General features: G+C 61.5%; 2 protein-coding genes across 10 annotated transcripts; one reads left to right on the top strand and one right to left on the bottom strand.

Annotated features, from left to right (window-relative positions):
- The first annotated feature begins 412 nt into the window (after positions 1-412).
- Positions 413-5277, top strand: ERFL (ETS repressor factor like). The gene is made up of 5 exons (XM_004767730.3): positions 413-544; positions 3013-3247; positions 3551-3746; positions 3852-3969; positions 4323-5277. The coding sequence occupies exons 1-5, from the start codon at positions 478-480 to the stop codon at positions 4769-4771; spliced, it is 1065 nt and encodes a 354-aa protein (XP_004767787.1). The 5' UTR covers positions 413-477; the 3' UTR covers positions 4772-5277.
- Positions 5278-5494: 217 nt separating this feature from the next.
- Positions 5495-24175, bottom strand: ARHGEF1 (Rho guanine nucleotide exchange factor 1). 9 transcript variants are annotated; one of them, XM_045077227.1, is made up of 32 exons: positions 24020-24175; positions 23832-23920; positions 18939-18981; positions 18767-18850; positions 18199-18312; positions 16131-16229; positions 15905-15947; positions 15465-15711; positions 15011-15040; positions 14658-14757; positions 14414-14510; positions 14305-14340; positions 14013-14150; positions 13304-13409; positions 12771-12782; positions 11987-12154; positions 11557-11702; positions 10007-10153; positions 9609-9691; positions 9263-9388; positions 9047-9161; positions 8831-8931; positions 8554-8631; positions 8259-8334; positions 8020-8187; positions 7452-7539; positions 7254-7340; positions 6921-6991; positions 6741-6827; positions 6259-6422; positions 6063-6165; positions 5495-5853 (listed from the first exon to the last, which is right to left on the bottom strand). In XM_045077227.1, the coding sequence occupies exons 3-31, from the start codon at positions 18966-18968 to the stop codon at positions 6082-6084; spliced, it is 2925 nt and encodes a 974-aa protein (XP_044933162.1). In that variant the 5' UTR covers positions 18969-18981; positions 23832-23920; positions 24020-24175; the 3' UTR covers positions 5495-5853; positions 6063-6081. The 9 variants fall into 9 exon arrangements, with proteins under 9 accessions (XP_044933162.1, XP_044933159.1, XP_012919453.1 ...); XM_045077224.1 differs by lacking the exon at positions 24020-24175 and adding an exon at positions 21045-21185 and having other exon boundaries at positions 12771-12779; positions 23832-23974; XM_013063999.2 differs by lacking the exon at positions 24020-24175 and adding an exon at positions 21045-21185 and having other exon boundaries at positions 23832-23973.
- Between the last annotated feature and the right edge of the window lie 670 nt (positions 24176-24845).

Raw genomic sequence — 24845 nt, 5'->3', positions numbered from 1 at the left:
AGGCTGGGGGCTGCTGGGGAGCTAGATGAGCCAGCCCTGGGGTCTGCTGGGCGGCGGGCCATGGGGTGGGGGCGAGGTTCAGAGGGAGACAAATCTGGGACGGCCAGAGAGAGGGACAGAGACGCAGAGACGGTTGAGAGGTCAGGAACCGCGAGAGAGCAGCTGGAGAGAAGGCAGCGGTCTGCCGCTGCACGGCACTGGGTGGGCAGGGGGCGAGCCAGCCAGTGTGAGCCAGCAAGCCAGTGGGAGCAGTGGGGAGGGAGGCCCGGGGGCGCTGTGGGTAGTGATCGAGGTACAGAGCGAGGAGGAGGCTGCGGGAGGAAGGGTCCGCTGGCCGTGGGTGGAGAGGGTGGCGGGTGGCAGGATGGGTGGGCCTGGGCGGAGCGCCCACCCCACTGACCCCTGTCTGTCTCTCCTGACTGCTGCCTGCCTGTCCCCGCGTGTCTGTCCCGGCCTCTCTGCAGGGCTGGCTCCACCATGGACTGTAGCTGCGTCTCCGACCTTCTCTTCGCCCCGCCCGCCCTGCCGGCTCTCTGGACCCCTGGTAACTGGCCCTGGCCCGGACCTCCCGCCCCTTCCCAGCCGGCCGGCTCCTCCTTTCCGCACCTCTCCTTGTCCTCCCTCCTCTGTCCGGGTCTCGCTCTCAGTCCCCTCAATGCAACCCCCTAATGAAAAACTTGGCTAAAAACTTCACAGCCCGCTGTCCCTGCCACTTGCCTGCTGGGACATGAGGGTCTTTGGAGGGTGGGGGAGGTATCGGGGTCCAAAACAGACAGGATTCAGGGGTCTGAGGTCCTGGGGTCCCGGCTGTGTACCTCTCAGCCTGCTCCTGCCCAGGACCTTCGGGCAAAGAGAGGCGAGGAGACTGGAGATGGCCAGGCACTGACGGAGCAGGGGCGGGGACCATGGGGGAACGGGCCAGGCGCAGGTGGACAGACAGGGACTGCCTGGGCAGGGGGACATGGAGACATGGCCCGGCCCACTGGAGCCCTGGGAGAGAGGACGGACGGCCTACTCAGAAGTGGACACCCAGAGCTGGGGATGTGGACAGTAAGACTGGCTTGGATGTGCCAAGTCACACGCCCCTCAGACGGGCAGTGTGTGTCTGTGCCAGTGCATTGTGTGTGCGTGCGCACACGCGGACGGGCAGTCTGTGCCTGCTTCTATGCGGGGTCTCAGAATGTGTCCCTATGTCACGCTTTGGAGCTTCTGGAAGAAGGGGTCACACTGGGAGAGTATGTCTGCGCGGCGTCAGTCTTTGTGTGAGCTGCTGTGCCTGTTTGCACACACACGGGAGGCTACCTGGGTGTCTCCGCGCTGGGCAGGTGGTGTTTCTTTGGGATGTCTAGCATGCTTACGTCTCAGGATTGGCGGAGTGGGGGTGCCAGCTCGCCAAGTACGTCCCTGCCTCCGTGGGGTGAGGAGCTTGCTGCTGTTACTTCCGGGTCTGGGCTGGGGTCCAGGATGGGGGTCTCGGTGGGCTTTGGGCTGGGTGGGTGGGTGCCCCAGGCCTGTGTGTGTGTGTGTTGGGGTATGTGTGTCAGGAGGTTTCTTGCATCTGTGTTTCACGGAGTGTGATGGACTTTGGGGGGTCGTCATAATGTGTGTGTGTCTGTGGGCTGAGGTGGGTCTTCTCGAGTGTGTGTCAGCAGGTACAATGTACCTGGGGATGTGTGTTTGAGGACAGATGGTGGCTCCAGATTGGAGTGTGTATCTGCGCGTGTGTGGCCAGTTGTGTGGTGTCATCTCTGGGGTTGCCTCTTCCTCACTAGGATGTGTTCTGGGTGTGGAATGTGCCAGAGCTCGTGGGTTGATGGAGCTCTGTCTCCTGGAGTAAGAAAGACCCAAAATGGGCCTGAGTAAAATTATCCTTTCAGGGAGAAAGCTGCCTGGCCTTTGAGTCTTTGGCAGGGGAGGCACTAGCACCCAGGGACACACCAGGCAGCCCAGGTGGGACCCTGCTGCTCCTTGCCTCCCACCCCTAAAACTCTAGTGAGCCAGAGAGGGCAGGGATCTACCCTGGGCATGCACAGCACATAGGTCACGTGGCTGCTCTCCCAGCTCAAGCTTAGTTCCTTCCAGGCTAATCCTTCCATCCCCATGTCTGGGCCTGCGGTCTCTGAGGCAAAGGGGGACAGGTGTGGTGTCACCCCATGTGTGCCTGTCAGGCAGACACTTGTCTTGATGCCACACTGGTAGCTGGGCCTTCATGGTCCTGTGCGTCTCCTGATGTGGCAATGTGGTTAGTGGGGCCCTGTTCTGGGGGGCCCGGAGGGCCTGCCTTGGCGGCACGTTGTGTGTGAGCTGCCGCACCCCACTCTGCTGCCCCCCCCGTGGGCTGTGGTGTCGCCAGGCGCCCCTGGAGTGTGAGTGGACGTCTGTGGGACCTGTACACTGTGGGTGTCTGCTGACACATGGGCGCTCAGAGTGTTGGAGCACAGACGTGGGGGGGGGGGGGACATGGGACATGAAAGGTACGAACGCGCAGACAGGCCTGGACGTGGCAGCCTGTGGTCAGTGGAGGGCGTCAGGGAGAGATGGAGCGGGGGGGGGCGCGGATTGGGGGGCCAGGGCGTGGGAGGAGGGGAGACAGCAAGACTGAGGGTATTCCCGAGAGCAGGTGAGACCAGAGGCCTCCTGGGGCTAGGCTGGAGGGGGCAGTAGGAGAAGGGCTGTGGACAAGGAGGGGTGCCGCTCCCGTGGCCTCCCCACACTCTACCCCCAGACCCCGAATGCGGGCGAGTTGTGCCAAGGTAGAGGAGGAAGCTGCAGGTGCTACTCCGGGCTTCCTGGACAATGGAGTTCTTTGCCACTATTTGGACAGTTTGGGGCCTGGACGCTACCTGGGGTAGAGAGAGTGGGAACTGGTTCCCTAAAGATGGCTGAAGCTGGGCAGCTGCTCCTTGGAGACCAGGATTCAGGGGGGCCTCCTGGTTCCCAAGTCCGCGGGGGACCCAGAGCCTTGGACTTAGCGTCCTGACCCGGGGCCACTCCCCTGCCTCCCGTCCCCAGGGTTTGCCTTCCCGGACTGGGCCTACAAGCCGGAGTCGTCCCCTGGTTCGAGGCAGATCCAGCTGTGGCACTTTATCCTGGAGCTGCTGCAGAAGGAGGAGTATCAGGGGGTCATCGCCTGGCAGGGGGACTACGGGGAATTCGTCATCAAGGACCCCGACGAAGTGGCTCGGCTCTGGGGCATCCGCAAGTGCAAGCCTCACATGAATTACGACAAGCTGAGCCGGGCCCTGCGGTGAGGAGGGGCAGGGGGAGGCTGGCCCTGGGGGTCTGCCAGGGCAGAATCCCTGGGCTCCCAAGGCACAGGGATCTCCGTGGGGTAGCTCCTGTGATTACCTGTGAGAGGGAGGGACTCGAGGAGGAAGGCCAGAAGCCAGGATCCCAGCCCCTGCTTCACCCCTGCCTTGCTACTGGGTTAAGGGACTTCTGTGAGCCTCAGTTTCCCTGCTAGTGCTCTGTGCACTAATGAGTCCGGGGCGCCCTCTTTACCTCCCTCGGTGCCCCTCCCCAGCATCCCCTGTCCTCCCTCTCCCCACAGCTACTACTACAACAAGCGGATTCTCCATAAGACCAAAGGGAAGAGATTCACCTACAAGTTCAACTTCAGCAAAGTCGTACTTGTCAATTACCCACTGTTGGATGTGGCAGCAGCCACCACGGGCTCCCCACTCTTGCTGACCCCTGGTCCCTTTGGGGGGACGCCTGGGCCAGATGCTCCTCCCCTTACCCCCGAGGTGAGTTAGGACACTGGGGTCCCCAAACTGGGGGTTTGATGCCCTCTCTCCAGCCCTCAACCCAGCCGGTCTAAGCTGTGAGGCCTCCCTCGCCTCCCTCTGCAGACACTGCAGACCCTGTTCTCGGCCCCTCGCCTGGGAGAGCCAGGGGCCCGGGCGCCCCTGTTCCCTCCTGAGACCGACAAGCTGCGTCTGGACAGCCCTTTCCAGTTCCTGGGCTCTGGTAAGGGCCTGCGGGTGTGGGTGCCGGTTTGCGGGGGGCACGCTGCCCGTGTCTGAGGGAAGAGGATGGGGAAAGATGGGGAAGGAAGGACGCAGGAAGGAGGCCCAGGGCGAGGCTGCGTGTGTGCCTGCGCTTAAAAGCCACAGGAGGACTTGGGGAGACGGAGGAGAGAAAAGGGGCAGGGACAGGCTGGGAGAGGGGCTTTTAGGCGACAAAGGACTGGAAAAACCAGGTGGGGGTGTAGAGTGGGCAGACGCCACGTAGGAGACACAATGGGCAGACCTCGGCAGACAGCACAGGGTGGGGGCACCTTCCCACGGTGTGCCCAGTCTGACCCACCCCGTGTTCCCCAGGTGCCACTGGCTATTCCAAGCCCCCCAGCCTGCTGGGTCCTTACAGTCGCGCCTTCCCAGACTATCCCTGGAACTTTAACCCGTATCTCACCGGCCCCTTCCCCAAGCTGCCGCCCTCTCTGTACCCCCCGCACTTCTACCCTAACCCTCTGGCAAGTACCCTGGGCCACCTGCCCTCAGCAGGGGCCGGGGGAGGCCCTGCAACTTCACCCCTCCTGGCTGCGGCAGGGGAGGCCCTGGGTCCTGAGCGCCCCTCAGGCCTGGCAGCAGCCCCTCGCCTGGCGCTGCCAGGAGCCAGGGGTCCGGAGGCCACACTGGGTGGGAAGGACGACAGCGACTCGGAGCTGGAAATCACGGACGTCAGCGGCTGCAGCTCTGACAGCGAGGGCGATGAGGGCCTCCCTGTGCCCCCCAAGGCCAAGGCAAGCAAAGGGGGGAGCGGCAGCTGAACCCGTGTGGGGTGAAGGGTTCCACCAGGGTGGGGGTTGGGCAGCCACTCATGCCTGGCCTGGCCTACCCTCGATGTCCCGCCCAAGGCCGGGGACCAGCCCTCGACCCCCTCCCAGGACCGGGCACTTGGCTGCCCACCTTCTTCCCTCACCCCAGGCTGGGGTCTCCCCTCCCCTGTCCAGAGAGGGAGGGAACATGACGGTGATGGCCTCGAGCCTCCTGCCCAGGCTTGTTTGAGGGGGGTCCCCGCCTGGCCCCACTCCCAAAGTGCAATATGGCGCCCAGCCTCTCCTGCCCACACGCCCCCCCGTGCTGTGCCCTGTGTGTTTGTGCGGCTGTGTCTCCCCTTGTGCCGGCCCCAGTCCTGACCCCCTCCCCACACAAGCCCCCTGGGACAGGGAGCTCAGAGCAATAACCCCGCCCCCAGCCCCGCCCAGGAGGGCCCCCTCCCCACCAGCTCCCCACAGCCCCCCACTAGCCACCTCCAGAGAGTTTACTACAAAAATAAAAGAACGGAAAGGAGCGTGAGCTGTGCAGGATCCGGGCGTCACGGGTGAGTTGGGGCTTGGGGTGGGAGCATCAACTGGGGAGTCGCTGGCAAAACCCAGGAAGGAAGGACTGGACAAAGGCAGTGGGACAGACCCGGGAAAGTGATGCCAGTCAGTCGTGGAGGGCTCCAAACCCACTCCAGGGCCCCCACCCTATCCTCACAGACACAGAGCTCTCCTTAGTTAATATATATTAAAAAATAAACCTCCAATTCAGGGTATAAAAACAGAGCAAAGGCACTTGGGGGTGGGGAATGGAGGGGTGGCCCCCCCTGGAAATACTGTGATGGCCCGGGGCATGGCAGGGTCATTGTGGTCCCCCTGGGAAGGAAGCCCTGAGTCCCCCAAGCAGAAGACAGGAGGGAGAGAAAGCCCAGGCCACGGGAGGTTGCGGGGAGGCAGTGATCCCAGCGGGGGCCCCCCCAGGCACAGCCCCCCGTCCCGGCAGCCCAGCTCCCTCTCCTCAGGCCCTTGGGGTGGAGATGCGGTGGCAGCTGTGCGGTGGCAGCGGATGGCCCTCAGTCTTGCAAGGCCTGGGGGATGTAGGAAAAGGGAGATGGGGAGAGATGAAGAGAAAGGGGGAGGAAGGGGGAGAGGGAGGAGGAGGGAAGGGAGAGAGGCGGGTGCAGGAGGTGGAATGGGGACATGCAGGGAGACTGAGGCAGAGGGAGAGAGCAGCAGGGGGCTGTAGAGAAGGGAGCCGCTGACATGCCCACTCTGGTCCCTCCAGTTCTCCACTCACCTGCCTGGGGCCAGGAGCCTCAGGTACAGCCAGGCTGGGGGGCAGCGCTCTCCCCGAGCTGAGATAGGAGGAGTCGCAGGCGACAAAATTCCTCCTCCACCTCCTGGTTGGAGAGTCCGCAGTGAGAGGGGTCCCTCCATGGAGTCTGGAGTCGGCTCCATCTCCCTGCACCCTGCTCCTCCCCCCAGGGTGCCACCTCCAGCTGTTTCATGGTCTCCTCCAGGCTGAGCAGCTTCTCCCGAATCTCCTGGGTTTGGTCCTGGCTCTGGGAGCCGCCCCCTGGGACCCCATCCCCTTCACGGGAAGGCCCTGCCCCGCTGTCTTCCTCCGAGGGAAACAGGAGCTGCTTCAGGGACAGCACTGGCAGGGACAAGGGAACAGAGTCACAAGAAAGGGCTGGGAAAGAGGCTGAAGGCTGGCAGCGGGGATCCCAGCGGGGAAGGTGGGGGCCAGGCTGCAGGTGGGGCTGGGGGACGTGAAGGGGTGCAGAAGAGAGGCAAGGAACACAGGGTGGAGGGCACCCAGGGAGAGGCTGAACAGAAGGTCAAGGGAGGGACAGAGGCTGTGGCAGGAAAAGGCGGCTTGGGACCACTGAGAGTGTGATGCAGGCCAGGCACGATGGGCCTGGGCAGGAGGCAAGCTGGGAAGGGGGGCTAGAGGCAGCCCCCCGCGGCCTACCTTTCTCCAGGGCCTTGGCAGCGAGCTGGCCCTCGGGGCCGGGCCTGGAGTAGGGCAGGAGCATGCTAAGGATCCTTTCTGTCCGGCCTGGGCGGGAGGCAGAAGCCGGAGCGGGTGTTCAGCGGTTGCTGGGCCTCCTCATGACGCCCGCCCCCCTCGGCGCCCCCTGCAAAGGCTCACCATCCGTTGTGGGCATCTCTCGGCCACCACCGTTGCCGTTCTCAGAGCTGCTGAGCAGGGGCTCTCGGGTGCTGGGGGGAGGAAGGACTAAATGATCTCACAGCCCTGGCCCTGGGGAGGGGGTGGCAGAGAGACAGCGGCGGGGCGGGGGGGGTGGGGGGTGGGGCACAAACAGATAAAAAAGTTGAGGCTGGGAGATGGAGACAGAGGAGCCTGGGTAGGGGCCGGAGAGGCTGTGGTGGTGGCACACGCACACACAGACACAGACAGACAGACACACACACCCGGAGCTCAAACTCCCCGGCTCCTCAGGCCTCCACTGTCCTCCCTCACCTGCTCGGGCTGGGCCGGGATTTGGAGCGAGAGGCGGGAGCGGGGACCTTCAAGGATCCAGCAGTCTCGGTGATGAGGGAACACCAGCTGGGGAGACAGGTCAGCGCCCCCAGGGCAGGCAGTCAGAGCCCCCAGATCCTACGCCGGAGCTTCCCACCCCCCAGCCCAGGCCTCCTCATCCACCGGAGCCACCCTTACTTCTTCCGTTCCGACACGGTCTGGGCCACCAGTTCATAGATCTGTGCCTCCTGGTCCCACGTAAAAAGGACATAAAAGGCTTTGTGATCTGTAAGAGGAGGGGGGGTGGTTCAGAGCCAAGGTTACCTCCATGTGCCCTCCCCTGAGTGTGGGCTAGAGGCTGGGGCAGCCCCTGCTTGCAGTGGCCTCGGGCTCCCACAGCTCACGCCATCCCTCACGTGCCTTGTCCCAAGGCCTCCATCTCACACCCCTTGTCCATCAGGCAGCAAGTCCCCAATCTGGCTTGCCCCACAGACCCCTGGAGCTGCTGATGCACCTCTGCAAAGCCCCAACTCTGTCTCCCCCACCCCCGTTCCTCTGTGGTCCCCAGGAGACAGCCAGGGGGCATCTCCCAAGACTGATGAGAGCAGGCTGCTCCCTGCAAACCCAGGGGAGCTGCCGGGCTCCCTTCTTAAGACTCACAACGCTCCTGGTCCCTTGGCTGCCTTCTTCGCCTCTGCTGGGGTCCCCTGGTGCCCCCCCCCACGTGCTCCCCAGCCCTCCAGGACGGTCACCGCCCACGCCTCACCGGTGGCCACCTCGCGGGTGATGGCAGACGTGAGCCGCAGCACCGGCCGCAGCATGGTCTTGCCGTCGGGTGTGGGTGTCAGCGTCCGACTGTGGGACTTGAGCAGCAGCCGCTCGTCCTGGCGCTGGAGCAGCAGCAGCAAGTCATCCAGCAGCAGCACGTGGACCTCTGCAGGGCAAGGCCCAGGCTCAGCAGCTGCCCCTACCCCCTAGCACCCCGCCCCCGGCCCCCACGCTCACCCACAGCCTTGTCCTTCGTCACCCGCCACGTCAGCGGGCCCTCATGCACAAGCTTCTTCTTGGTGATGTCCAGGTTCTGGAGGCAGGAGGGCGTACCGGGTCGGCACAGGGCACGGAGGGGAGGGGAGGGCAGGGGTCAGAAGGGGCAACCGGCTGGGACTGAAGAGGGGCTCTGGGCGGAGGGGTGGGGTGGCTCTCCTTCCTAGGGTGCATTAGCAGAGAACTCCAGGGGCAGGAGGGGCAGGGCTGCCGGAGAGCAGGGGAAGGCCGGGGAGGGCAGGGCTGGCAGGGCCACCTTGAACTCGCTCAGCATGGGGTCGCTGCTCTGACGTAGGTGGGACAAGTCCAGGCGCTTCTGATAATCCTTGAGTCGCTGCCGGTGGGGGGGAAGGGAGAGTCATGGGGAGGACCCGAAGGCTGTGGCTGACCCACAGTGACCCTGAAGGGGACAAGCTGAGGGCAGGGCCTGGCCTCCAGAGAAGGGGCCCTGAGATAGACAAGACAAAGGCCCGCCCAAGCCCCGCACATGGACACCCCATTGCCCTGGGGCCCACAGCCACGGCCAGGCATACCAACAAGTCCTCCATGTCGCGCACGGCCTGATTGACGTGGTGCAGAATTTCTCGGCAGCACTCAGCTGCCAGTTCCACTTTCTCTCGTTCCGCCGGCTCTTCTGTGGCAAAGGAGAAGCAGGCCCTGGTGACCCCGAGCCGGGAAGCTCCTGGCCAGCCCCGCCCCCATGCCGCGGAAGCTGGGGCCCTGCGCTGTGGGGCCCAGCGTGCTGGCACCTGTGTTCTGCCCGATGCTCTGGAGGAGCAGTGGGTACTTGGTCAGACGCTGCATCTCCGTGGGGATCATATCCTTCAGCTGCAGGCGGCGGCACCGGGGGCGGCTCTCAGCCTCCTGCGGGCAGAGTGTGCTGAGTGGCCCAGCTGGGGGCACGCAGCAGGAACTGTGACACCAGCACGCCTCCCCCCACCCCCAGACCCTGGCCTCCCCCTCACCTGCACAAAGGCACAGAACCGAGGCTCCTTGCGCTGCTTGGCTTTGAGCTGCTCTAAGGCAAATGACTGGCGGCTGCAGAAGCGGGAGGAGATTTTCTGGAACCATCTGCCTTCGGCACCATCAAACTACAGTGAGATTCAGGCCAGGGAGGGTGTCTCAGGTGGGATTGGGAAGAGCCGGGCCTCACGTGGGAAGAGCAGCCTAGACAGGCGCCTGCAGTGAGCGGCCCAGACCCCGGGGTCTTAATGGGAGAGGGGCTTGAGACCAGCCTCCCTGGGCCTGGATTCCAGGTCCCTGGCTGGAAAGAGGGGACCCCAGGGGGAGGCAGGGGCTGGGTGCCCTCACCCGAGCCAGCAGCACGTCTCCGATCTCCTCAATGAGGTAGCCACTATCCTGCCTGAGCTTCATCAGTCGATCGAGGAACAGGGCTGTGGAGAGCAGTGAGGGAAGGGATCACTGTCAGGGCCCGAGCCGCAGCGCGCAGAGCTGAGTGGGAGGCGGTGGTCAAGCTGCAGGTGTTGGATCCTGGGGGCCAAGGGGCCGCCACCCACCCGATGCCATGCCCTTGTTGATGTGCCCCGGGAATATGAGCTCTGGGGGGTCCAGGGCTGCCCCCAGGGCTAGAAAGGAAGCTGCCCGTGCCAGGCACTCAAGGAGAATGTGCTAGGCTCTGGTTGAGCCACTGAGGCCTTGAGGAGGGAGCCGGCAGCAAGGCACACAGCGGGCCACAGCCCTGCACTCACAATGCACCTCGATGAGCTCGTCCAGGCTGGGGAAGATGTTCTGGAGCTCCTCCAGGGAGAAGAAGCCCCCTTCTGCCATGGGCTGGTAGAAAAGGTCATGCAGCACCCGGAGCATGCGCACATGGGCGGCCTCAGTCACCAGCAGCTCTGTGGGAGCAGGAGGCACGGTTGGGAAGGGTGCGGGGGGGTGGGGAGGTGCACAGTCTCAGAGGCAGGCTCAGGATTGGGGGACAGGGATAACTCTCCCTGGGTGGAATCATTTGCCCCTGAACCAGCTACTGAGGATTCCTTATCCCACTGCTGGTGTTCCTTGGCTGCGGCAGCCAGCCCGGGTGACCAGTGGTCCCCTGTGCCTGGAACCCATGCCTTTCCCCGAACATGGGATTGTCAGTGCTACACCTGGGAAAATTCCAGGTGAACTGGGATGAGCTGGTCGTACCACCACCAGCAAGCCTACGGCTGTGTGTAGGATCCGGCAAGTCCCTCGGCCTTGGTTTCTGGAACAATGATAACCCTTTACACATACGTTGATAGCCTTGGATCCAGGAAGCCCCCCTCCCCCTACCGCCGCGAGGGAGCATGCCTGGGTTTCAGGGGCCCCAGGAGTTCCTGGAGACAATAAACGCACAATTCCATGTTAGGAATATTTTTCTGATGAGGGAAACGGCTGTGCTGTCCACTATGGTACCACTAGCCACAAACAGTCCTTCGGATTTTAATTGAAATGAAATACAGTTCTGTAGTCAGTGGTACTTGTCACATTTCAAGTGCTCAATGGCCATTATGCGGCTGGTGGTAACCGTGCTGGGCAGCACAGAGGCTGTGAGTTTTCATTATTCCAGAAAATTCTACCAGATAACACTGCTTTCTATTTGGCTCGTATCCTTAGAAGGATCTGGAACACAAGAAGTATTCCCCTATGGCCCTAGAACTTCCGAATGAGTTCCCCTCTTACTATTAAGCAACGTGTAAATAAAACTTCTAAACCAGAGCTTCCAAAGAAGTGTTCTACTTTTGCCAAACGCCCACCCCATACCCAGTTCGAGATCGCAGAGAAGAATCAACACAGAAAGGATACTTCCATCATCTCCCCACCCAGAAGCAAGCGCTGAGGATACACTGAGTATCTTCCGGAACTTGTTCCCATGGCACTACTTTTGCCTCTGAACAGTTAAGTCCACACTGGAATGTTCTTACCTGGCCCCCCACCACATTAAACACTTCCCACGAATCCCCTCAACTCCATGACCATCTTTTGAGGTGGGAGCTATTACTTCCCAAATAAGGAAACAAAGATTTCCTCGAGAAATACAACGTCATGTGACCCTTCCAGCTCTTACCAGCTCTGCCCTGCACTAGGAAAAAAACTCGCAGCAAACGTCACTTTGACAGCTGACAGCCACATTCCTGTTCCACGCGTGGCTGTTCCACGATGTATGTGACGAATGGCCCTCGGTGGTAACAGGCTGCCTTCAAGTCCGGCCCATGGCGCACAGAGATGGCAGCACCTTGTCCCTTCGCCAGAACTGGGTGGCGTCCCCCGTACTCACCACTGATGACCTCCTGCCGCTTCACCTGGCTCTTGGGCAGGCTGTGCAGGGTGCCAAGGGGGACAAGCTCCCGCCAGCCAGGGGGCTCTTCTGGTTCTATTTCTAGTCCTGACCGTGCCGGGTCCCCTTCGTCTCCAGGCTCAGGGCTGTGAGACAGAGGCCTTGTTAGGGCCGCAGCTTGGGGCATCCCTGGGAGGAGACTTCCATTCCTAGTGGCCAAGCCCCACCCCCCCACCCCCAGCCTGCCCCATGGCCTTGGCATTCAAGGCCTCCAGAGCAGGCCCCAAATCTCTAAGTAAGAAGAGTCCCACCCCTCTCCTGTGACCTCAGTGTCCAATACGCAGTTCTCTCTAACTCTGGCAACAACCCCTCCCCCACCATCCTCCTGTCTCTCCAGGCTGCCTCAGTAGATGGGGGAGGAATGACCTACGTGGCTCGTCGGGTAGGGCCAAGCACGGCTGTGGCAGAGCTGGGGTCCATGTCCACGTCACTCCGGGAGCGGCCCCCACCCCGGCCCTTAGCCCCGAGGCTGCCCCGGGAAGGCCGGCGGCGGTCACTCACCCGCAGGCTCTCCGAGCGCCCCAGACGCCCCGATAGCCTGGACCCGGAGGTCAAGGACAGTCAGGCAGAGGCCAGGACAGAGACAGGGAAAGACCAAGACAGGGACAGAGACAGGGAGAGACCAAGACAGGGACAGGTGGGAGAGACCAGGACAGGGACAGAGACAGGGAGAGACCAAGACAAGACCAGAGGTGGGGATATACCAGTTAAGGGACAGGGAGAGACCAGGACAGGGACAGACGGGGACCAGGGTAGGGGAGACCAGGACAGATACCAAACATGCAACAGAAGAGAGGAGAGAGTCAGAAGGAGCAGTGGAACTTGGGGCTTTGGGCTGTTGGGGCACTGAGGGTGGTCAAGAGCGATGGGGAAACTTGGTGGGGGTGGGGAAGGAAACCCAGTCCGGAGCAGGGATTGACCCCTCCCTTCCCTGTGGCAAGGGGCTGGTTGGGGGGCAGAGCAGGGACGGAGGGAGGGAAGATTTCAATACTTAGCTCTTCTGCTGGGAGGGTGATGTCCCCACCCACCCCTTGCAGGGTGAAGGGGAGGGGATGGCCCATGGGGAGAGGGGAGGGGCTGGGAGAAATGGGGGAGGGGCTAGCCCCCCCCCCCCCCCCCCCCCCCCCCCCCCGGCCCAGGGCCCACGGACCCACCTCTTCCATCTTCTGGGGAGAGAGGGGCACAGGGTCAGAGGAGGACCCAAATGGAACCCAACTCACCTCCCCCGCCCACCAAAGTGTCCCCAAAGCAGCGGCACAAAGACGGGCAGGGGGCAGAGCCTGCCCCCCAACTGTGAGGAGGACAGGGCCCCCAGGCTTGGAGCACAGAGGGTGGGGGCTGGAGGGCAGGGCACAGGGAGGCAGGGGCGGGAGCAAGGCGCAGGGCAGTGGCTCCGAAGAGGAGAGGAGGGAATGACAACCTAAAGAAGGGATGAGGGAGGGGGCAGGAGGAAGAGGAGGCGCAGGAGGAGAAAGAGAAGAGGAGGAGAGAAAAGAGAAAGTGGAGGACGGAAAGAGGAGGCAGAGATGGGCAGAGGGAGGAGCAGGGCAGAGTGGAGACAGCTCGGGGACAGCAGGAGCAAATGGCAGCGCGACCCCAGCACACGCGGAACCTCCCCCCCTCCCCAGGGCCTAATAAGCCCCTTCCTGCTCCCCGCACCCCTGACCCCACACCCAGCCCCGGGCACCTCTCTGTGTCAGCACCCTCCTCGGTGCTCTCTGGGGGTGCCAGGGGCTCCAGGCTGGCCGGGCCCTGCGGTGGTGGGTCCCCCAGCTCTGGTGGGGCATCAACACCTGTGGGGTGGCAGGGAGAACAAAGATGGCTGCCAGGCCCTTATGGCAAGACCCCCACCCTGGGGGCCTCGAGCTCCTCCTGTGGTGTGGGGGATGGGGGACGGACTGATAGAAGGGCCTCTGAGAACACGGCCACAGCAGCTGGGGCGAGGAACCGGGGGGGGGGGGGCCACAGAACCAGGGAAGGTTCCACGTCCATTCCCTCCCTGACCCTCAGCTAGGACTTGCAGGGAGAGGATAGACCCCTTTAAGGAAGACTGAGGCTCAGACGCGGCTTCCCAGATATAACCAGACTAAGCCGCAGAGCTGGGACTTGAACCCAGAATTGGCCAAGCAGTTGCCTTAGATCCCTGGAGGGGACTGACAATATACTCTGAGAGGGTTCTGGGAAATGACACCTTGGGGGCGGATGGGAAATGTAGTCCAAGGAGGGGGGCTTAAGCAGCCCCAGGATAGAGGCTGGAGCCTGAGAGGACAGCAGTGAAGCAGGTGAGCAAAGGGAGGTGGTTTCTTAATACTACTGGGGACCAAGAGCAGGGCAGGGTAAGTGGAGAACTGAGGAGGGGTGTCTCTTGGGGGCAGGGAGGCGCTCAAGAAACTCACCTGCTTCCCGGTCGGGGCTGTCTCCAGACAGAGGGTGTGGAGAAACTCCAGGGACGTCCTGCCCAGGAGCCCCGACGTTCCGGTCCCGGGAGGGCACTCCTAGGCCTCCCCTCCTTTCCATAAGGCCTGGCTTCTCAGCTGGGGAGACATCCAGGGAGGAGGGGGGAATGAGAGCCCAACACGTCTAATCCACCGCAGCCTGCACTCCAGCCCCATCCTCCCCACAGCCCAGGAGCACCCCGACCCTCTCTCCCAGGTTCCCCCCACCCCCAGCCAGCTTCAGGACCATTACCATCAGCCTCGACTTTGAGGTGTCGGAAATCGGGGGCTGAAACGAGAGATGGGGCTGTGAAGCAGGGGTGCCGTGGGGAAACAGGGCGGGCAGAGGCCAGGTACCTCACCCTGAGGCTCGCCCCGGTTCCAGCGGGCAGCGTCCAGTAAGATGCTCAGGCCTTTCTTGGTCTTGGTTGGCTCATCTGACCGCCGATTCCCCATCATCTGAGGGAAGGAGGGAGAGTGAAGGAGGGGGCTCTCCATCTCTGAGACCATAACCTAGCAGAATCAGACCCTGGGAGCCCAGATCACGGGGCTCCCCAGGGGCCTCTGGGGAGGGAAGCGCCAGGTTTGGGTGCTCAGGGGAAGCACCTTTTTTCGGAAGAAATTCCTCCCCGACTTCTTGTCCCCGCTCTTGGTCCGCACCCCAAGGTGGCGCATGTACAGGCTGATGGCGCTGACCACAGCGGCACTGTGGGGAGGGGTCAGTCAGGGCCCCGAAATGCGTGCAGATACACACACGCCCATGGCCATGGGGGCACTGCTGTCCCCCAAGCCTTCCCCTCCGCATTCACTTTCCACCCCAGCCCCCCAACCGGTTCCAGGTGAGTGTCTGAGGAAGGCAGAGAGGGCTCCAGAGGTCAGGGCCCCAATCCCCAGTCCTCCTCCCTGGGGCCTGGGGGACTAAATGCCTCTCCGGCCGTTCTCTCTGCTTCTCTCATCACCTCTTTTCCTCATCGGGAGAGATGGTGTGTCTGCAAAAAGAAGGAAGAAGTTTGCCACAAACTTGCTAAGCCTGGATCCCTGTCTATCCAGCACAGGTGTCCGGGGTGCTGCCCCTTAGATGAAGGAACAGAGAGAGGCGAGGCGGAGAGGGAGAGAGCCACGGCTACAGGGAAGGAGGAGCACAGCAGAGAAGAGCGTCTCTTGAGAGCTCGGAGCGGCAAGGACAGGACCCAAGCACCAGGCCCAAACACAAGACCATGGAAAGCCCTGGAAACTGGGAGGGTACCCCAAAGCTGGGAAGAGACAACACAAAACCAGCTGAATTACAAATGCCAGGGCTGGGGAACCCAGAAGGCAGGGGAAGAGCCCAAAGGTTAAGAAATGAACCCTGAAGCTGCAGGGACCCCACCCCCACCCCCACGCCAAGCTGGGGAGCAGGCAGGCCCCACTCACTGCATCTCCTCCAGGTGGGTCAGTAGCCGCTCGGCCAGGTGCCGCTCCCGGGCCTCAAAGCTGGCACGGTCCCGCCCAACCCAGGCCTCCAGCTGGGTCAGGTCGTGCTCCCAGGGTGTCATGCCCATGAGCCGCTTGGAGCGGAAGTCCTCCAGCAGCCGGCTGACGGTGGCCTGCTGGTTCTGCACCACGTCATGCACGAAGTGCCGCTGGACATCCTCGGAGAGGAGGTCGGGTCGCGTGCGGTCTGCAGGGACATGGGCAGGGGGTTGCTCCCACCCACCCTCAGACCCCTGACGGGTGCGCTTCCTTGGGTTGCCGGGGCCAGGGGTGAGGACAGGAGTCTGCGCTGTCCACGGGAGCAGGGGAGTGTGGCTTCCCACCCCAGGGGTCCCCTGCTGGACACCCCTCCCTCACCCACAGTCCCCTTCTCTCCTTACCGAGTTCAAAGGAGACAGTGGGAGGGACCGGCACTCGCAAAACCTGCTCAGGCCAGAGAACAGGGTGAAGGTGAGGACCAGGGCAGAGATGGGGTCACCACAGCCCAGGTGCCTGCTGGGAATGATGGTCTGAGGGGAGGGAGCTGGGGAGGGAGGGCCAGGTGGGCACCGAGTCTCCCAGGACCAGGTTGTGGGGGGATTAGGGCCCCTCAGAGGTGTCTCTCACCGCAGTCTTGTCCAGGAAGCTATGGTAGAAGTCGAGGAAGGCCTTCTTGGCCTCTTTGGGACCCAGGGAAGCCAGCATGTCTGCGTGCAGGCAGCAGAGCTGGGGAGACAGAGAGCATCACGTGTCCTCTCCCCCCCCCAGCCCCAAACCACATTCTCCCTTGAAAAGCTTGAGGCTCACGTCTTCTGGTTAAGAGCTCCCTGGTATCTACCACCCCCACACCCAGGCCCTTGCCTCTCTTGGCCTCCCTGGGGGCCAGCGTGACCATTTGCTCATTTTCTATCCTGTGAAGTGGCTATGGTTTGGTTTCCTGCTGTCTCCTACTACACTGAGAATCCTGGGGCCTGTAGCGTGCTGTTCTAACCCTTGGTCCACGTTCACCTGGTCAGTCGTGATCACTGGTTGTTATCGCCTTTTATAGATGAGAACACTGGGCTCAAGTAGCTTGCCCCAGGTCACGATGCTACTTACTTAGAGGCAAAGCTGGGGTTAGAACTTAGAAAGCCTGTTCCCCTAGAACCCACAGCCTAGAAATACTGCAAAAACCTGAGGGACACACGTGTGTATGTATGTGAGAGAGAGGGAGGAAGGTTCTGGCTCATCGGTGCCCCAGAGAGGCCCCGAGCACAGTGGGGGCTGGGCAAATCACCAGGTGGACCAGTGGGGCTCACTCATTCATTAACCACTCATCCCCAGAGCTCGCCTGCCCTTCAGCCCCATGCTGGGCAGTGCCGGCACTGTGCTGCCTGCTCCCACCCGTCTTGACTCCTGGGGTCTCTCGTTGGGTAAGGAACACAGTCTGTGTGCCAAGGCCTTACCCTAGTAGGGGTAGGACTCTGTTTTCCTGCCATAAACACTTCCAATCTCTGCACACCCCCAAACTCCACGACAAAACCCCACAAGAGGCCCATAGGAAGCAGCCCAGGGCCACAGCTATCTCCTGGCTGCCTGCCCAGCTGATGAGGCGAGGGGGCTGCAGCAGGCCAGAGTCTGAATGCTGGGGGCCACCCGGGTCACCTCGGCCAAGCCCCCGGCTCTGGCTGGGCTTGTTTCCACATCTGTAAAAGGACATAGCAGTCAGCACCCTCCCTGGGCTGAGTTCAGGAGCCCAAGTTCTAGAAAGCTCAGGCTCGCTAGGGGGACCTCCTTGCCCAGAGGGGCACAGCCTCCATTTACAGGGGAGGGGCAGCCACTCTTCTGGAGAGAAGGCATTTTCCTGATTTCCTGCCCATTTTTGAAGCTCTGGGGTCAGTCGATGCACCCCTCCTTCTTGGAGCCCTGGGCATCCCAGCCCAGCAGCTCTCTCATGTCTGGCTGGTGGGGGGATGTACCCTGTTGTGCACTTCCAGTCCGGTCGAGTGCTCCGGGCTACACCCTAGCTGCAGCCTGGGCTGGGCCACCCTAGGTCTCCTTGCGACGAGGACCTTGTCCCCAGAGCACCCCCCTCCAGCCTGCGCAGTGGCATCTTCCTTCCTGAGTCACGCACTGGGCTCTCCAGACCTTACAGGGCAGCATGGCTGCCCCTGACAGGGCCCAGGAAATTTCTGCCTCTTATCTGGGATAGTGAGTTCTGCTCGCTCTGCTGTGCGTGCTGCTTGTGGTGGTTCATTGTTTCTGGGGCAGCCAGACCTGGGAAGGCCAGGGGCTTCCCTCCCACAGCCCTGGGCCCCGAATGATGGACGGGTGGCCCCTGCCGAGGCCGCAGAAGAGGATTCCACTTCCAGGGTCAGCGGGAGGGGCCATGGATGGGTGACACAACCACTGGCAGGGAACAGGGGTGGGGAGCCCGGGGCTCTGCTGGCTTCTGGGGTCTCCACTGCTCTCTGCCTGACCAAGCTCTGAGTACCCTCCCCCCCTGTACTCGCTCCTTGCGGAGATTTGACGGGGCACCCGCAGTCTTGCCAGGGTCGCATGCCTAGCACTCTGGCTCTCTCTTCTAGATCTCACGCTGTGTGCTCTGGATCTGTTTCCTGGACCCTCCCAGCTGGGCTTCTCTGGCCGGTCTCACTGAGCGGGGTGGCCAATCCGGGTCTCAGCCCTCCCTCTGCCCACGCAGCCCCGCCCTCACCAGGGGTCCCGGTTCAAACTGCAAGGCCACGTGCTGCAGAAAGGCCATGAGGTGGGCAGGCCGCCGCTTCACCTGCTCCAGGCTCTGGAACTGGCTGTTGTGCTCCTCTGCGTTCTGAGGGCGGAGAGCGAGGCGGTGAGACAGTGGGGAGCAGAGCGGCACCTTGGGCTTGACCTCTCCCCTCCCCGGCAGCGATGACACCGTAATAGCTGGGACTGGGGCTGGTGTCAGGGACAGCAGATGAGTCAGCGGTACAAGGGCAGGTTATGAGGACAAGCATTAGCATGGGGAATAGGGATCGGTGCTGCGATTAAGGGGGGCGGTGAAAAAACCCGGGGCTAGAGTTAAAAGGGTGGGAGTCCACGCTATAATGGGACACCAAGGATGGGGTGGGAGGGAACTAGGATTGTGGTACCCAGATTACAGAAAGAGGGACAGGCAGTTAGAGGAGGTGGGGGCCAGCATCCCACGGGGGACCTGAGGAGGGAGGAGACACTGAGGATGGGACTTGAGGGCTGGGGCCCACGGAGGCTGGGACAGAAGCTTTTCCACCCCATCTCCCCCTCACCGTCTCCAGCTCATTCTCAAAATCCTCATCCTCAGCCCCAATGATGCTGACTGGCACCAGGCCAGGCCGCGGTGGTCCTGGGGCCTATGGAAGAGGAGGGATGGCCTCAGCTGGGGGTGCAATGCCAACTCACAGCCCCCCAGTCCCCTGCCCCTAGGCTCTCTCCACTCACCAGCCCGCGGGCGATGTCCTCTGCCTCCATGGGCTCCACAGGGCTGAGGAACAGGAGGGGCCGCGGTTAGTGGGGGCAGGAGACAGTGGCACAGGGTGGTTACTCACAGATTCCTGGCCCAGGTGTGAAGGTGAGTAAACAGCGTCCCCCGCCCCAAACCCGGCCTCCACAGCTCAATGGGGCCTCTGTGTGGCGACAAAGAGCCCTTCAGAGGCTAGCCAGGGCGGGGAGCCCAAGAACAGGGAGCCTTGGGAGGGTGGGGGAAGCGATGGAGGCCCAGGAGCAGGGGTCACTAAGAGAGCTGTGGCCATGAAAGCCTGTAATTTGGGGTCTCTAAGGGGGAACAGGCTGGGGGCCTGGACTCCTGGGTCTGAGGGAGGAGGGGCTGGGGGCCTGGACCCCTGGGTCTGAGGGAGGAGGGACCAGGTACCTGGATTCCTGAGTCTGAGGGAGGAGGGAGCAGCAGGTTAGGTCTGAGAAAGGAGACCTGACTCTTGGGTCTGAGGGAGGAGGGGCTGCAGGTTGGTCTGAGAAAGGACAGGCTGGGAGCCTAGATTCCTGGGTCTGAGGGAGGAGGCACTGGGAGTCTGGGCTCCTGGGTCTGAGGAAGGAGGGGCTGGGGGCGGGACTCCTGGGTCTGAGGGAGGAATGGGCTGCAGATTGGGTATGAGGAAGGAGAGGCCAAGAGCCCAGACTTCTGAGTTTGAGGGAGGAGGAACTGGGGGCCTGGACTCCTCGGTGTGAGGAACGAGAGGCCAGGGACCTAGACTCCTGGGTCTGAGGGAGGAGGGATTGGGGGCCTGGACTCCTGGGTCTGAGGGAGGAGAGGGCTGCAGGTTGTGTGTAAGGAAGGACAGGCTGGGAGCCCAGACTCCTGGGTCTGAGGGAGGAGGCACTGGGAGTCTGGGCTCCTGGGTCTGAGGGAAGAGGGCGCTGCAGGCTGGGTCCTAGGGAGGCAGGGCCTGGGGGCCAGCAGAGTTGGGAAGGTTAAAGGAAAGGCAGAAAGGAGATAAATGGGGTGTGTGGGGGCTGCTCTCCTAGACCTGACAGGCTTGGGGCCGGATGTTGCCTCTGAACCCACCAGCCCCACTTCCTGTGACAGGAAACCTAATGGCAAATCCCCCAACCCCCAACTCTCTCCACATAAGAAAACAAAACTCTGAACCTCTTTCCAGAGACCCAGAAGTAGCTTTCCCTCGGGGACCTGGTATCTTCCCCTGCTTCCAATCCCATAAAACAAGGGATGGTCCTTAGCCAGCTCCTCCCCAAGGTGTGTCTGTCTCCCCTGCCCTGCCTCTATCTGTCCCTCTGGCTCTCCTTCCGTGGCCAGCTATCTGTCCTCTGGCTGTCTGTCCCTTGAATGTGCTTGAAGTCTTTGCCTCTCTTCTCCTGGTCTCCTTCCCTCTCTCCCTCCCTTCAGACCTGTCTCCCTTTCCCACCATCTCTGCCCTCCGTCCCCCTCCACCACCTCGCCCTAGCTTCCGTTGCTGTCTCTCCCCTCTGTCAGTGTCTGTCTTCCCACATCTGGTTCTGCAGCCACCTGAGTCCTCGAGTCACTGTGTCATGCACTGTCTCTCTCTCTCCCCGGCTCTCCCATCATCTCCCTTAGAGTCTCTGCTTTCCTGTGTCTTCCCACCACCATCTTCTCGGTCCTTAATTAGTCTGACTAATGCCACCAGAGCCCGTGTCAGGCAGGAAGGAGGTGGGGAGGGGTGGACCAGTGGGGTGGTGAGGGGAGGGGAGGGGGATCCCCCCACAACCCAAAGCTATTTCCAGCCCCGGTTGCCTGAGGCTCACCCTTCTGCCTCCTCCACAGGCCTCCTCCCTAGCACTCAATAAACGGTGGGTAGGATTTTGTTTATGACCATGAAACAGTGATGCTTTCTGGAGTGTCCCTGTGTCATCCCATGGGTTCCCCAGAGCACACGACATTCCCTTTCTCTTCCATAGAGCGCCTCTGTCCACCTCCAAGCTCGGGTGATTTAAGATTTGAGCATTGTTAAATCTTCACATAAATAAACTTGCAAGCCGGCACCAAAAAAACAAAAAAAACAAAAACAAAAAAACCCCACAAAAGCAATTATTTATTACAAAAGCTAAACTTACCTAGCACTTAACAGCGTGCTAGGCATTGCTCCAAGTGCTTCTCACATCTGAACTCACTCAAGCTCACAACCACACGCACCCCATACAATTAGTAGTCCCGTTGGAGACAGAAAACCTTCACCAGGCCACCGGCAGCAACTTCTGGAAAACATGACCACACACATCGAAGGTCCATGCTCACCCCACCGCGGGGGCAGCGGGGGGAGGGGGGTGTTCAACAGAGGCAGGGAGATTGCAAAAAGCGCAAAGGAGAGGACACATGTCATGTGAGCAAATGCTCAGGGCCAGGCAGGCCCCAATCATGTACCTTATGCCTATTACCTCTGCATTTGGAAACACGAAACAGTGGCTAACCGTTAGTGTGCACTAAGTGTCATGAAGTATATGCCAGGCATAGCATTATTGCTTTACAGGTATTAACTCACTGAATCCTCTAAATGACCCCTGGAGGTCAGTTTTATAACTATTTTCATTTTACTGAGGCACAGCTCTTAAGAGACAGAGTGAGGATTCAGATCCAGGTGGTCTGACTTCAGAGTTCACACATTTAACTATGAGAATGTGCTCCTTCAGAGCACGCGGAATCCCACCGCCCACCCCAACCTTAGGAAACTAAAATCTGAACCGAAGTTGAGGCACATCTGATCCCTTGAGGGTGTCTGGGGAAATCAGAGGTCTGTGGGCACTGTGATGGGCAGGAGTGTGGGCTGCTGCTCAGGCTGCTCCACAGAGGCTTAGGGCTCAGAAAGCATTCTGGAAGGGAAGGTGCGGGGTTGGCTGCTTAGAAGACAGACGGTGAGGGGGTACCACAAAGGGTATTCACACACTGAGGCGGTCAGATGGGTTTGTAGGCAACTGAAAAAGCCAACCGTCCAGCAGCAGAGACACTGTGTCCATGGGACTGGGGGTGGTGGCAGTCGGGGAAAGTTTAGAAGGTTCTTAGAGGTGTGGGTCTTAGAGCAAAGCAGGCACCAGTTGGGGGCTGTATGGGCACCTGGATTCTGTGCAAGGTTTGTGGTCTATAAGACACTGAGCAGATGACCCGGGTCCCCAAGAACCTCCGGAAGCCGTAAACAACTAAAAATACAGAGTAGTCAAGGTAAGTTCACAAGGGGCCCTTGGAAAGTGTAAGGCTCCAGATTCTCTTCTATTGGCAAGTTCAAACAAGTGGGTCTACACGGAGGATCACACCGGATCATGATTCCGTAGGTAAAGCAGCCAGTCTAGGGGACCTATGGAGACTTAAAACGGGAGCAAAATTCTATAGGCGCATGTGGTGGTCCCAAGACCCAGGATTCTAGGGGGTGATACTGACCAATGGGGACCCCACATCTGTAAGAAGCCGAGTTTCCGGGAGTGGGAAGCAGAAAACTGGTGGGTCTGTTGGAACTTGTAATTTATATGGAACGTGGGGCATCTATACGAGCCCCAAATCCTACGTAGGACGTGGCGGGTCTACGAGGGCCCCAAATCCTACTACAAGGGACGTGGCGGGGCGCACGGCCAGGGATGATGGGGCGGACCTGCGGAGTCAGGATCTGACGCCCGCCGGGGGCCGCGTCCCTCACCTGCTCCTGGTCGTAGGAGAATCCACCACAGCAGCCAGAACCGAAGTCTCTGCGCGCCGGCTCCAAAGTCCCCCACCCCCGCCTCCGAGTCGCTCTAGCTGCCCCAGCGTCTACCTTTGCTTCCAGCTCCACTCCTCCCGCTAGCCGCTCTAGCCTAGCCGCTGCCCGGTTCCTATCCGGGAGACTCTACTCCTCCCGCCGGCCGCTCTAGCGCTCCACTGCGCCACGCTGGCCAGAAAGGGCCGCTCTGGCCTGCCTTGGAGGGCTGGCGTTTCCGTATCTCGACTGCTCCTGTCACTCTACCGTGCCCCGCCCCCCGCCCCCGCCCCCCCAGCCAGACTACAAAGTCCTTCCAGCTCCCCCGGCCCAGGGCTCAATCCCAGATCTCCGAGTCGCCCCTGGCCCTTAGTCTCCGGCCTGGGTTCCCCACCCTATCTTGCCTTCCTAACTCCGGAAACAGCTGAATTTCCAAGGCAGACACTAATATTCCCGGCACCCCCACCGCCCTGGCCGCACACTTTGCCGGGACTGTAAAGCGAAACTCCTGGGTGCCATGGTACCTTTCCCCCTGACATGCAGTGTCACCTGCAAAAAGTAATTACTTCTTCCCGAGACTCAGTCTTCCCGCCTGTACAATGGGGGAAGATCTCCAGCTCTGTCATCTACAACCCGTCTCTCAGGGTATATAATTAATGGCCCAGAAAAAGGGCTTTCCCAAAAATGCTTTCAAACGCGCTCTGCAACTTCCAGCTTCACAGGGGCCTACGGTGCAGTTATTGACGTTTTTCCTTTTCGGTGGCCCTAAAGCATGTGGGGTTGGAGGACGGTACTTGAAAGCACCTGCAAGTTCAAATCCCAACTCCACTCGGTCTCACGGTGTGTGGACCCAGGGACGAGTCGGTTCCGCTCCCTAAGCCTCAGTTTCCCCACCCGTACAATGGGAGTGATCATCCGTCCTCCGCTGGACAGTTGCGAGGCTTTGACCCCGGCCTTGCACCCTTCATCCCCACTTACTAGGCACTCGGCAGGTGTTAGTTCTCCTCTCTTTGCTCCCCTTGACAGATGGGTTAACTGAGGCCCACGGAGGGGCGGCCGCTGGCTCTGAGGGGCGCGGAGGAGGCCCCAGCACGGCCGGCAGCGCCCCGGCCCCCTCCCTCCTCCTCTCCACTTCCCCTGGCAGCCTAGGGGCGGGAGGCCAGGCGGGGCCGGGATCGTGTACCTGGAGTTCGGCGGGGAGGTGACCGGCGGGGTGCCCGAGGTCGGGCTCGGCGATCCCGGGCCCTGCGTCCCGGCTCCCGCTTCCTGGCTCTGGCGGGGCAGGAAGTTGGGGCGTTTTTCCGGAGGCCCCCGCCCCGCCGCCCCTCCCCGCTTCCTGCCCGCGCCCCGCGCCCCGCGCCCGCCCGGCACCTCCGCTTCCTTCCCCTTCTCGCAGCCCGCCGGGCCCCTCCTTCCCCGCTCGGCGGGGGACCAGCCGGCCCCGGCCCCGCCCCGGCCCCGCCCGGCTCCTCCCGGCTTTGTCCGTCTGTCTGTCGGCGGGTCGCGGGCTCCACGCTTCTCGCCTCCACCGGGTGTCCACTATCGCCTCCCCGGCGGGATGGGGGCCGTCTCGCCGCAGCCTCCCCTGCTTTCCGTCTGGGTCTCCTGGTCTTCCTCTCTCTCTTTACCTCGCTGTGCGCGTTTCTGTCCGCGTCCCTCCCTGTCTGCCCCTCTGGCCCTCCTTTCTCCGTGGGGGGTCTTTTCCTCCCGCTCGCGGGGCCCTGCTTCTCCGCGCTGTCCCTCCCCTCTGTCGCATCTCTTGTTTTCCCTTTTCCGGGTCTCAGTATCTTTCTGCATGGCCACCTCGGTCATTTCGCCAACCACTGCTTTCTCTAGAGTCCCAGGGATCAGCCTCTCCGTGTCCATTTTTCTATGGACCTTTCTTTCCTTTCTCTGTCTCCTGCTTTCTCTCTGCCCCCCCCCCATTCCCTGTCCCTTCATTGTCTTTCTCTTCACTTGCTCTGTCTCTCCATCACTATCTCTGTGTCTCTCTCTTCTCCCAGAAACCCTGCGTCCCTGTGCCCCCCACCCCAGTCCCCAGATGACAGCCACAGATTCTCCCCAGATGTCCCTGCTGTAAGTCCATTCCCAGAAAAGAAAAGGTGTGGCTTGGCTGTAGTCAGCACAGGGTACCAGCCCCACTAGACAGGCGCCTGTGTTTGTGGGACTGAAATATGAATAAATAAATATGGTCACC

The sequence above is a fragment of the Mustela putorius genome, unplaced genomic scaffold (genome assembly GCF_011764305.1).
Source record: "Mustela putorius furo isolate JIRA1106 unplaced genomic scaffold, ASM1176430v1.1 tig00000196_pilon_pilon_pilon, whole genome shotgun sequence".
In the NCBI taxonomy this organism is placed as follows: Eukaryota; Metazoa; Chordata; class Mammalia; order Carnivora; family Mustelidae; genus Mustela; species Mustela putorius.
Note: the sequence above shows the minus strand (reverse complement) of the source record. Positions and strands in the feature narration are given on the sequence as shown.

Excerpts from the sequence above, each read along its gene's own strand:
- ERFL (XM_004767730.3), top strand. The coding sequence starts at position 478 with ATGGACTGTAGCTGCGTCTCCGACCTTCTCTTCGCCCCGCCCGCCCTG. Across the intron at positions 545-3,012 it reads GCCGGCTCTCTGGACCCCTG|GGTTTGCCTTCCCGGACTGG; the intron begins GTAACTGGCCCT and ends TCCCGTCCCCAG. Across the intron at positions 3,747-3,851 it reads CTCCTCCCCTTACCCCCGAG|ACACTGCAGACCCTGTTCTC; the intron begins GTGAGTTAGGAC and ends CTCCCTCTGCAG.
- ARHGEF1 (XM_013063999.2), bottom strand. The coding sequence starts at position 21,070 with ATGCCTAGCACGCTGTTAAGTGCTAG. Across the intron at positions 18,313-18,766 it reads TTGAGAATGAGCTGGAGACG|AACGCAGAGGAGCACAACAG; the intron begins GTGAGGGGGAGA and ends CTCCGCCCTCAG. Across the intron at positions 7,540-8,019 it reads CACCCGCGAGGTGGCCACCG|ATCACAAAGCCTTTTATGTC; the intron begins GTGAGGCGTGGG and ends CTCCTCTTACAG.